This window comes from Lasiodiplodia theobromae (assembly GCF_012971845.1).
Source record: "Lasiodiplodia theobromae strain AM2As chromosome Unknown scaffold_16, whole genome shotgun sequence".
Lineage (NCBI taxonomy): Eukaryota > Fungi > Ascomycota > Dothideomycetes > Botryosphaeriales > Botryosphaeriaceae > Lasiodiplodia > Lasiodiplodia theobromae.
Window position 1 is genome coordinate 1 of NW_023336366.1, and position 12,232 is coordinate 12,232.

The following is a 12,232-nucleotide window of genomic DNA, read 5'->3' on the forward strand; positions in this document are numbered from 1 at the left end:
AAAGAGAGAAAGAGAGAAAGAGAGAAAGAGAGAAAGAGAGAAAGAGAGAAAGAGAGAAAGAGACGCACGGAAGCCATCGCGCTCGTCTACCACGGTGATCTCGACGGGAATCTTCTGGCTCGGGGCTGGGGTGTCGGGGAGGAAACGGGGGGCTTTGCCATGGCACAAGTCGAGAAGGTTGAGCGAGGCAGACAGGCCGGCGTACGAGCCGCCAACGACCAGAACCTTGTAAGGCTTGCGAGTGCCGTTCGTGATGGTGCTGGATGCCATTTTTTCTGGTCAGCGAAAAGGAGCGCGGGATTCCAGAGAGAAATCCAAACGTACCGACGGCCGCTAGATATCCTCGACGGCCTCAACAAGGATCCACTCGGGCTGCGCAGCGCTTCGGAGTGCACGCATCGCGCGTGTACCGATATCGGGTTGGAGCGGGAGAGTTGCACGGGGGCCGCTCTGCGCCACGGATGCTCGGCTGGAGTGCCAATAAAGTTATCAGATGGCGCTATGGCGGGTAATAATCTGATGGAACCCAGAGATGGAAAGAGGGTTGCGAAATTGGATCCTGTGGGGCCGCTCACCGTGCACCGGCTTCGCAACCAGCCGCCGTGCGGAAAACCTGCCCACCCTTCCCAAACTGAAGCAGCCATGTGGGGGCATCTCGTTCCGAAGTGCGAGCCAAGGATGCTGCGTTGACTGAAGAGAGTGCGATCGAGCGAAGTCCTGACTGTCCCGCACCCGGCTACCTTTATGGGCAGACACGTCCCATGTTGCACGCCGCTGTCGGAGTCCTCCCTCCCTCCGGAGATCGCTGTCGTTTTATGTAATCGACAGCAGAGTCCGGGAAGCTTTCCCTTCCTATGCCGGCTTCTTCATCCGGCTGTCCGTCCGAGTCATCTCCGAGCATCTACAGAGATCCTCTGACCAAACAAGTACCAGCCTTAGGGCTTTTGCTTTGCAGCGACGCCTGCTTCTATGGAATCCAGTGACAATGAAGTTGAAATAAGCTACAGCATTTCTCGACGGGAGATCAGCATCCAGGGTCAGCTGCAAAAGCCTCCGTCCCCTTGCTCGTCCCCTCGATCTGGATGCATTTGTGCATAAAAGTGGGACTGCATCGTCGTCTATCATGCCACGCATCGAAGCTCAGGCACAAAACTATCTTTTATTGCCAAGTATCTGCGCCATCTACGAGCTATTCCCAGAAAGTACATCCAGCCTCGCCTCCCTATCCCAAACCCTGACCCCGTCCGATCTCCGCTTGAAATAGAGGATCCGGTGCTGTGGGATAAACTCCTCGTCCGTCTGCTCCACTTTCCAGCGATCCAACGCAATTTCCCGCGTCCCCAGGAAACGGTCCACGTAGCCTACCACGTAGTCGGCGCTGTTAAGGTTCGGATCCCAGCGAAGTCGGTTAAGAATGTCAGTTGCCGGCCGGAGCTTCTTGCCAACTCTGGGCACCACCTCGGCTTGGGTCTCGGCCTCCGCGGGCGCCTCAGTCAGCTCGTCTAGCTCAGGGGCTTCGTCCATCTCATCCTCGTCCTCGTCCTCCTCGTCCTCGAATTCCCAGCTCTCTTCCAGATCACTGCCCCAGTCACTGCGATCCACGACCAACTGCTCCAGCTTGGCACGCCCGACCTGCTTGACTTCGACCCACGCCGAGGCCGGGTCGAAGAAGTTCTCGTTCCCACGGATCTGCTCGGAAAAGCGCTCTAGGACTCCGTCGAGCTTGTTCTGCGCCAGCTTCCGCTCGGCGTCGTCCTTGCCGCCCGACGACTCCGCCGCATCTTGCCGCTTCGCGAGTCCGATAAGGTAGCATCCGTACTGATCGCCGCTTTCGTTGTCCGATTCCCGCGTGAACCGCATCGGCCACATCCGGCCGTGGATTTCGGGGACTTTCCTGTTGAGGTCTGTAGAAGGCCCCATCAGCATCCTGTCGGAGCAGAAGATCGAGAAAAAAAAAAGAAAAAACAACTTACCGACAAGCATCTGAGGACAGCGGCTTTCAACCCATCCGACTAACTGTCTTCCCTTGACTGAACTCTTCCCCCAGTACTGAACGTCGATGCGGATATAGCTCTTGTAAGCGGCCAAGAACTCAGAAGCACTATCGCCTGCAATGTCTGTCCAAGCGAGAACACTGTCTTCTTCCGCACACTCCTTTACGGCCTGGTTCGCGCGTTTGAACTCCTCAGCAAGAACCGTAACGGCAGGCACTGTTGCAGCCCGCGCAATGTTCGCTCGAGGAACGTGGTATCCAAGCACGACCATGGGCTCGCCGGCATGGCGCTGATACGGCCTACCCATTCCCGGAACCGAACGCGTGAGCGGGTCCTCGACAAGGTTCTTAGCCCAGTCGAAGTCGGCGTAGTACTCGAAAAATGTACAGACCAAGTGCGCGGCCGTCACATCGTGCCCGTTGTGGTAGAGGAGCTTGGCGACACGGTCGAGCATCAAGGAAATGTGGGAGCCGCTGAGGAATCCGAACCGAGCGGCATATACGCCTCGGCTCATGGACCAGATGACCAGGAAGCGGTAGGCTACTCTGAAAGCGGGTAGGTCGGGCGTGGTCTGTAGGAGATGAGCGAGATCGCGGATCGCCTTGAGCTTGGACAGCGTCTGAAGTGGGAGCGAGAAAAGGGCGTTTGTCGGAGGGAGCGAAAGCGGAGTAGGCCAACTGGATTCGATCTCGTCAGTTACAGCACTCTTCGGTTGTTCGGGGAGACTCACCAATCTGCAATTCTCGCGGCAGCACAGTACTGAAGATCGAGTTTGATGCCTTGAATATCAAGTTCAAGCATCGTCCCTGAGTGGGCTTCGACTTTGCGGAGGATGCGAACACCTTGCGGCGCGGCTTTTCGCAGGTTCTTGACGGCCAGGGTGAAGAACGTTTTCGAGCTAACAGAGCTGATGCACAGACAGTCAATATCTGAGCCGGCATTCCAGGCACCAAGGCCGTATGAACCAACAGGTACGACAACCAAGGGGATTTTACTGCCGGCTGCAGAGATCTGCTGAAGCGTGGCCTCTAATAAGGAAAAGACTTCCCGTCGTTTCTGCGTATCTGCTGCTGTTGGAGCTGTCGAGTGATGAGTGACAAAGCTCTGGAGCGACGCAGAGTTAAGCTTTGCAGGAGGAGCGACAAGGGGAATGTTCTCAATCTCGGCGTTTGCCAAAGCAGGCGATTTGGTGACTTTGATGGTTGCTCGCACGCCCCAATGGTCACTTCCGCAACGCTGCTCCTCAGAGTCTGGGTGCCCAAACGTGTTGAAGTTGGCAACCTCCAAAGCGTCCTCTCCTTTGAGCAGAATTCTGTCGTAACGCTGAGGTCTATGGGTCAGGCCATGACCAACGATCTCAGCAGCTAGTGGATTTTTCCTCGGATCGAAGGTTGCGCCTTGCTCTCCCTCAGCGAGGTCATCATCATCGACGTCTGCGCTATCAGGACCATGATGAGACCGAGAAACGGCCCAGGCGTCTGCAAAGCCAGTTTCTGAGAGAAGCTGCTCGAATCCGCTCAGCGTGCGGACTGTCTGAGCAGAGACAGATTGGGTCTTGATGGCATCCTCAATGGTACGCGTCGAGGTCGTAACGTTGAAGTCTCCTGCGATCATCCATGGGCAATCGGCGTAGTTTCCGGAGAGGTGATTCAAAAGAGAGCGTAACTGACTCTTCTTAGCGGCCACAGAACCATCCGTAAGGCCACACGTCAGATGAACACCGGCAATGACCAGAGGAGAAAATTCTCCAGACTCAGACACCTTGCCGACGCTCTTCATTTTGACGACGACTGCGCCTTTGTGGCGCCTTTCAAACGTCACCATCTCCCAGTCGAAGCTCCAGCGTGAAAGCACAACGATGTTGCGCAGACTTAGTAATGGCCCGACGTCTCCTTGATCGGGTGGAGCATGCGATACGTACGGCCACAAGCTGCGGATCTCATCATCTCGGAGGAGGTGGCACAGAAAGTCATCGGAAACTTCTTGAAGAACGAGCACATCGGAGCGTGCGGATTCGGAAAGAATAGTGCGAACCAAGATTCCAAAGCGTTCATAGGCAGGCGGATAGATGGAGTCGACCAGAACGTTGTAACTGGATATTCTGAAGGAAGGGGGCATCATCTGAGGAGCTTCCACAGTTGTGCATGGGATCCAAGAAGCAGCGGACGGACTGAATTGGTACGTCGGCTCTTTTGAAACGTTGGAAGTCTGATTCGGCGAGGCTGAAGGGCGCGGCGAAGAGGTTTGTTGGTCCGTAGAGATGGGAATGGTTGCCCATACCCTCATCACATTGTCGTCGCCCCGAACGAGGATGGCCAGTTCCTCCAAAGGCCATTCAATGGTCGGTAATAAGCGCGCCTTAGCTCTTAGAGAATCGCGCAACTCATCATTACCAGCTTGTCCGACAGTTAGATGCGGGTTGTACTGGGGGATGGAATTTTGAGAAAACTCGGTGAACAAGGCGTGGTGGAGAGTGCGGAGGCGGTCATGCTCCGCGGGACAGATGTAAATGGTGCTGTTGTGCTTGTGGGTAAAGTAGCCAGTTTCATCCAACTTCAGTGTTGCGCTGCTCAGGTTGGAGCTGTCCAAGGCTGCGCGCAGAATGGAGGTGGCGTTATGCAGAGAATCTGGATGAACGAAAGGATAAAGAAGATTTATGTGAGCAGGCCATTTGTGATAAGCCTTATCGTAGGCTTCGCGCAAGGTGTTGACATGGTCGACGAGATGTGCAGGCGGAAGAATTGCCAAGGCGGTTTGATGGGAAGTAAGGTCGGGAGTAGTAGTGTTAGCCATGATAACGGATGAAAGGCAGACAAATGGGTTGTTGGATGGATAGACGGATCATTCTGAGGCGACAGTCGGCGGACATATAGCTGGCAGGCAGGATAACTGGGGCACAAGGCAGTGCAATGGCTTTGGTCACAAGAAGGACCATCCTCAGTTGTGGAGTCGTGAGTCAAGACAAGAGAACACGAGCGGGGTGCTGGAGTCAGGAGATGAGTCATCACGCACTTCCGAAAGAGGAATGGTCGACCCAGACACCGCGACACCGTATTACCGCAAACGGAATCCCAGGCCCCAGATGTACAAGCCTCGATGACTATTGGCTCATTTGCACCGAAGGCTCAATAAGAAACCTGCTAGTATGCCTATGAAGCATATCAACTCATGCAGATTCCCCAGCCACTTGCTGAGCCACCGCCCTTTTTGGATAATCGGCCCGGTCAAACAGAGTAGAATAGGCTTCTGCAGTTGCTATTGGCTCACGCAAAGAATGGCCTCAGGCTGTGTCAGCGCTCGGACAAACATACCATGTATGTTCATCTTGGAGGCGAAAAGAATTAGCTGAAAAGTAGGCATCAATGGCATTACTAGCTGAACCGAAACATAGTCAAAAGCTGAACTCCCTGCTTCAGGCCTCCCGAGCGTCGATATTGACTTTCAGAGTATTGCGTGTCCCCGCACAAGAGATGACCCCACGGGACCCGAATTCTCACGGCGATTCAGATCGACGACAGAGGGCTGATCCAACTACGTCCAAGTGCAAGATCAGTGGCTCCAGTAGATCTCGGATCCCCAACAAAGAAGCTATTGTTTCACCAGCACTCCCGCGATTGGGGGCTGCTGTTCGGGTGATGTGCAAGATGCGTCTTGAGATCTGACGGAAACGCTAACGCAATCCCACGTGCAGTAGTAGACGGGAGGGCTGTGCATCGCGGCTTGTGTCTGGATCTACATGCATGTCAGTGAAGTGGCTGCGGTCCGTTGACACAGCGACTGGGAAACAGCCACTTCATGTGATTGAGTCCATGTACTTACACTCTGTGTAACCAGCATTGGCATGTCGGTGATGGCAGACAATGCGCGGCTGATGCATCGGCCGTAGACGTGGCTGCAGGCTAGCAGAGGCAAACCGCCGTGGACCCCCACATCAGGACTGACGATTTTCGTGAGCACGACAGATACATGCAGTGAAAGATGTCGCAGATGTATAAGGTCTTCGTTGATGACGACGAGGACGTGGTGTAGCTGGTGTTGGTCTGACTAGAGGGTAGCTGCTGACGGTCTTACCGGGCGAAGCAGCTTATAAGTACCCCGCTTGCGCAAAGTTCCGGCCAATCTGACCATGTTTCGGAGCTTCGGAAAATGCTTTTCTTGGCCAGACACCTCCAAGCATCTGAGCTAAGCCGCCCGCCAAAGCTTGCGCGGCCGTCGCCATTGAGGCTCCGTCCCCCGCGTCATGGGGCTGACGTCCAACTTAGTCCCAGTCTGGATTCGAGATGTTCGAGACCCCAAAAATAGCTCAGGTATACCGTGGGTGGTGTTCTGCGACGTGAATACAATGTAACTCGAGCTGCTATTTAACTTTGCCCAGCGCCCTCCGAATAGCAGACACATCAACAGGCAATCTTTCAGTCCTCTAATTCCAATCCTTCAATTATCCCCCACGATGCATTCCAAATCCTCGGCTGCCGCCCTTCTGGCACTTGCAGCATCCTCTTTTGTCGCCGCCGCTCCGGCGAACACTCCCGTTGGAACTCCAGTCGGGACTCCAGTTGGCACTCCAGTCGGTACTCCAGATGATGAGACTGTGATCGAGACTGTCCACAAGACTGCGATTGTGACTGTTGTTGGCACCGCTGACTCGGAATACTATTCTACCCAGACCCAATACCAGTACTACACCACACAGACACCTGACAGCAACAACAACAACAACTACAACAGCAACAACAACGGCAATGGAGACGGCAACGGCAATGGCTACGACTCCAACCCCACGACTGGCAATGTCATCACTGTCAGCTACGATGTCTCTCCCATCCCCACCGAGGTGCATCCCGATGGCAACAAGTTCCGCTTCCCGCTCTCCAACGACTTCCCCAACCCCAACCAGAAGGAGCTCGACGACATCCAGGAGATCGCGGGCGGCACGCTTCCCAACGGAGGCGGTGGTGCGCCTCCAAGTGCCGATGCCCTCACCTCGCTGAGGTTCATTGCCTTCAACGAGCTCTTCGAGGTGGCCTTCTTCACCGACCTGCTGAAGAACATCACGCACAACGTGCCTGGCTACCAAGTCAAGGATGCCACCAAGCTCAACATCGACCTTGACGACCTGATCATCATTCTCGCCACTGTTCAGGCGCAGGAGGAGCTTCATGAGCTCAATGCCAACGGAGCGCTGGCCAAGAATAACGCCGGTCCCATCCAGCCGTGCGAGTACGTTTTCGGAGTGGACAACCTGAAGGATGCCATCGCCACGGCAGCGACCTTCACCGACGTTGTTCTCGGCACCCTGCAGGATGTCGAGAACGACTTTGGACTGAGCGGCGACATCGGGCTGATCCGTGGTGTTGCTTCGGTCATCGGGCAGGAGGGCGAGCAGAACGGCTTCTACCGGCTGTTCCAGGGCAAGCGTCCGTCGGCCGAGCCCTTCCTGACGGCAAGCACCCGCCAGTTCGCCTTCTCGGCGCTGAACCAGATGTTCGTGGTTCCGGGCACCTGCCCCAACATCGACACCATCGACCTCCCCATCTTCGAGCCGCTCAAGCTGATTGGGTCGGCGCAGCCCAAGGACAGCATCGTCACGTTCCAGATCCAGGCCAACAGCACCATCCACGAGGAAGACCTCTCCCTTGTCCTGATCAATGGCCAGAACCTGCCCATCATCGAGAAGCTGAAGAACGTCAAGAAGATGGACCACGGCGTCATCCAGTTCGACGCCGACTTCCCCTTCGATACCAACCTCCTGTTCGGCCTGACCATCGCCGTCGTCACGAACACGGACAAGGGCCTTACCGATGTCGACAAGGTTGCTGACGCAACCGTCTTTGGCCCGGCTCTGATTGAAGTCAATTAATTCTCCGCCACCACACGGCAGTTCGGGCTCGATGCGAGGGACGGCGCCGCCCTACTACAATCCTTCGTGCTAATTTGAGAAAGCCCCCACGGCACCCGCGCGCCCTGGCGTTTTTCAGGAATGCTTGCATGATACTCTCCTTTGGTACTCTGTCTTTTTGTCTGGCTTAGAATTTGTTTGCATTTCTGGTTGAAGCAGCATTATTAGCATACATGAATGAATTATCCATCCCAAGGCACGAAATACCTCCTTGACCAGGCTCGGGTGACCAAAGACGCAGTGTCGATGATGGCACGAGTGACACTGTGTACTAACCACGGTAGGCGAGGCGAAATCGGAGTGGCGGTCTGTGGCGCTAGGAGGGATTCGTAGGAGACTTTGTGCCGGCGAGGGTCTGGATCGCTGTTGCTTGGTGGGTGAGAAGTCCCAAGGGCCGGGGAGAGGTTAGGGCGCCATGGGGGAGCGGCCACGTCTTACGTCGCTGGGTCGGGTCCCCGCGACCAACTCGACCCCACCTTCTCTCCAACGAACCAGCCACATCATGGGGAACATTATCGCTATCATCCGCGAAGCCTACAAGACCATTTCCGCCGCCATCAAGGCCTTCATCGCGCTGAATGCCGACTTCCTGGAAGTGCTCGCCCGGGCCTCCAAGCCGCCCGGGCTCCCGGTCGCTGCACCCACGCAATCGTACTGGCTGGCTGACCCACCGTATCCGGAGCTGGTAGACACCAGATCGGAGAAATTGCCGGAGTTTTGTGATGTGGCTATTATTGGCAGTGGCATAACCGCCGCCGCCGTTGCGCGCACGCTGCTGGTGGAGGCTCAGCGCAAGAACGACGCCTTGGGCCGCGTCGTGGTTCTAGAAGCGCGGCAGCTAACCAGCGGCGCCACCGGCAGGAACGGCGGCCACATCAAGCCCTCATCCTACCTTGACTATGCGCTGTTGAAGAAAAAGTTCGGCGCCGCCCGCGCTGCTGCCATCGTTCGATTCCAGCGTCAGCACTTGACGCGCATTCCTGACCTCTGTCGCGCCGAGCGCTTTGATGTTGCTGAGTGCCGCGAAGTTGAGTCGGTCGACCTCTTTCTGGACACTCCCTCTTTTGAAAAGTGGACGAAGCAGGTTGATGAGCTGAAGTCTGCTGTGCCCGAGGCAGTTCACACCATCAGCAACAGTAAAGAGGCCCAAGAGGTAAGCTCCGCGCCAGAAATCCAACCCTGCTGGAAAGCTAACTCTAGCAGAAATTCGATGTCGGCGAGCAAGTTGTCGGTGCCATATCCTACACTTGCGGAGCTCTTTGGCCCTACAGATTCGTCTCGTCCGTCTGGAAGTCCCTCCTCACGCAGTTCCCAACTGTACTCTCCATCGAGACCGGGACCCCCGTCGAGTCCATCTCCTCGGCCGAGTCCGATGCGCACCCATTCCTGCTGCAAACCCCACGAGGCATCGTACGAGCACGACACGTCGTCCACGCCACCAATGCCTTCGCCAGTCACCTGATCCCGGGCCTGCGCAACAAGATGACAGGCTTGCGCGCCCACATGTCCGCCCAACGGCCCGGCCAATCTTTCAAGTCGGACTCCAAAGGCGGACGCTCATGGTCCATCATGTACGGCTCGGGCTTCGACTACATGACGCAGCGTCCCGCCGACCCGGACTCTAAGACTGGGGGCCACCTCATGATCGGCGGGGGCTTCTTCCGCTCCACGAAGCAGGGCCTCGACCAGATGGGCGTGTGGGACGACAGCAAGCTCGACGCCCTCACGGCCACCCACCTCAACGGCATCCTGCCCACCGTCTTTTCGCCGCACTGGGGCGCCGACGCGCCCGCCGGTCGCCTCAAGCAGATGTGGTCCGGCACCATCTGCTTCACCGCCGATAGCGTGCCGTTCGTCGGCATGGTCGACCCGCGTCTGACTGGCCGCAAGGTGAAATCGGCGGTGCAGTCGGAGCGGCAGCAACCGCAGCCTGGAGAGTGGATAGCCGCCGGCTACCACGGCGACGGCATGATCTACGCCTGGCTCTGCGGCTCCGCCGTCGGCCTGATGCTCGCCGGCTCCGACGAGGACGAGAACGTGCCCGAGAGACCGGGTTTGCCGGGAGGCAGGGTCGACGGGTGGCTGCCGGAAGAGTTGCGGATCAGCTACGATCGCGTCAGGAAGTTGACCCTCGCCGACCTAGCCGACGAGTTGGAGTAGCCCTCGCCGCGGAGAAAGGACTTATCTGCACCCTTCTGATGAGGGGAGGTGGCGATAATCTCAACGACTTCCTAACGCCTCTCGAGCAAGACTTCCCCGCATGAACGGCCTTATTCGCTTTCGATCCCCAAAGATGTTATCCAAGATTGCAACCGCCACCAGCCCGGCGAACGCGCTCCACGGCAGCGCGTTGCGCAGAATCTCCTCGTACGCCACCCCGACGATCAACGACGCACACACCCCCAGCAGCACCGCCACCGCGACCGTCTGATTCCTGTATCTCCACCGCCTATGCTGCCGATACCACCATATCGCTGCACCCGCGTACGCCGAGCACGCCGCCAGTATGACAGCGGGCTGCGGCCGCCAGAAACACTTGTCCTCGTCGCCGATGATGACCCAGAAGCGCGCGCAGAGGGGCAGCGGGTTGCGGTGCCAGTACGTGCTGACTGTCGACGCGGCCACCATCATGACCGCCGCCGCGAACAGGTGCGTAGCTAGTATTGAAGCACGTGATCGTGTCCGCTGCCTTGGTAGTGGAAGCAAAGGCGAATGGGGCGAGAGGTTGGCGTATGCGGATGTCCTGCGCGGCATTAGCATTAGCGTCAGAGCTAGCTTTTGTTTCATGTTTTCTTAGAATGATGATGATGATGATGATGATGACTCACATTTCGACGTCTTCGTTTATCGTTTCCAGCAGGCTTCCTCCTCCTCCTCCTCCTCCTCCTCCTCCGCCTTGCGGCTCGAGCAGGCGTGATGACGACGGACCGTGGCTCCGCTGTGAGATATTGGTGCGCGTACTGGGACGCGTCGAGCGGACCATATCCAGTATCATTCATCCACTAGCCGAACGGGAAGAAGGCGCGTGCGTGGGGTTCTATAGGCGCGATGAAGTCACCCGCGTACGATTAGGGTGGTTTTTCGACAGGGATCCGGGGTTTCCTTAGGATGGGCTTAGAACAAGAATCTTATCGCTGTACCAAGCGAGAGAGAGAAGGATAAAGTCAAAGGTCGAAGATGCTTGAAGATCTGACCAAGCGTTTGCCGCTCATTTACCAAATAACCTTAAGTGTCGAAAAGTTGCCGCGACAAGTACGTTGGTTGAGGGGATGATGTGAGATTGAAAAAGTGCAAAGCACCCCGGGAGGATTAAAACTCGGTCTTGTCTCACCTCAGCTAGCGTGTGCAGCAGAGAAAGAAGTCGCGAGAATTATTATTACTGTCGCCTAATGCTTGGCTGCCGTTGCTTGGTTGGCTGAAGAAGCGGAGAAGAGCAACGTAAGCCGGGACGATATGTGTGGCGCTTTTTTTTTCTGTTCATCATTCGTGCTTTGCGATTTTTGCCGCATATCCGATCGAGGGTCCCCACTGCCGGCAGCCACCCACCCCACAAACGCTCGCTTCCACAGAGGGTCCGTCTGCAATGTTGATCTCCTTGGCGGAAGTCCGGCAGTTCGCACAAACGTATCGTGGGATTCCAGCTCGGCCTTCAAAGGTTTTCCTTTTAGCAGATGCTGCCTTTGAAAATTGAAAGAAAGTGTTTGGGATAAAGAAGACTGGGGAGAATAGGAATAAAGAAAGCAGTTACACATTTGTGACATCATAGACACCCTGGCATCGGTACCCGACGGCGGAGGAGCCGAGTTCTTATAGAATGCGGGTAATAATACTGTACCGCCCCGGCGGGTCACACAAGAAGCTGACCTTCCCAATTCGGTTTCACCAGCCGGAGATATTGTGACCCCACGTACTCACGATTAAATTGGATCTTGTACGTGGTCATGTTTAGATATTTAAGCTTTGCATGTGGGTCCGGCTATTTGCTTCTCGCCTACCTGTTAAGGACGCGTGCAGTGTCCTTTGTAGGACACGGGGAAGGCCCCATAAATCCAATTTGCTACAGCACTCAGCATTCCTCTGGGCCAAATATTATCCGTGCAGCATCTGCAGAGGACTTTTACAGCCGAAGGCCAGCGTGAACATATTTTCGCTCATACCATGAGTAGTTGAAGCTATCAACCGGACGTAAATGTACAATTAATAATTATACAGTCACGTCCGGACGATAGCTTCAACTACCCAAACATGTTTTTTTTTCCTAAAAACAGAAATGAGAATACTTTCCCCTCATCCTATTACTAGCTTCAGCTGCAATACCCCCCATCTGTCCCATGCAGTC

At 55.9% G+C, this 12,232-nt stretch overlaps 4 protein-coding genes across 4 annotated transcripts; 2 read left to right on the forward strand and 2 right to left on the reverse strand.

The window, feature by feature from the left end:
- LTHEOB_5651 (Apoptosis inducing protein) lies at positions 1–270 on the reverse strand (the record flags this gene model as incomplete). The annotated part of the gene is made up of 1 exon (XM_035514820.1): positions 69–270. A coding segment is annotated over one exon (202 nt), but the record flags the coding sequence as incomplete, so codon positions are not given.
- Positions 271–1,182: 912 nt separating this feature from the next.
- LTHEOB_5652 (Endonuclease/exonuclease/phosphatase) lies at positions 1,183–4,787 on the reverse strand (the record flags this gene model as incomplete). The annotated part of the gene is made up of 4 exons (XM_035514821.1): positions 1,183–1,904; positions 1,974–2,671; positions 2,725–3,598; positions 3,665–4,787. The coding sequence occupies 4 exons, from the start codon at positions 4,785–4,787 to the stop codon at positions 1,183–1,185; spliced, it is 3,417 nt and encodes a 1,138-aa protein (XP_035373344.1).
- Positions 4,788–6,444: 1,657 nt separating this feature from the next.
- On the forward strand, positions 6,445–7,854 carry LTHEOB_5653 (Sexual development protein; the record flags this gene model as incomplete). The annotated part of the gene is made up of 1 exon (XM_035514822.1): positions 6,445–7,854. The coding sequence occupies one exon, from the start codon at positions 6,445–6,447 to the stop codon at positions 7,852–7,854; it is 1,410 nt and encodes a 469-aa protein (XP_035373345.1).
- A 541-nt stretch (positions 7,855–8,395) lies between these two features.
- On the forward strand, positions 8,396–10,053 carry LTHEOB_5654 (FAD dependent oxidoreductase; the record flags this gene model as incomplete). The annotated part of the gene is made up of 2 exons (XM_035514823.1): positions 8,396–9,046; positions 9,097–10,053. 2 exons carry the CDS (start codon positions 8,396–8,398, stop codon positions 10,051–10,053), a joined length of 1,608 nt encoding a protein of 535 aa, XP_035373346.1.
- Between the last annotated feature and the right edge of the window lie 2,179 nt (positions 10,054–12,232).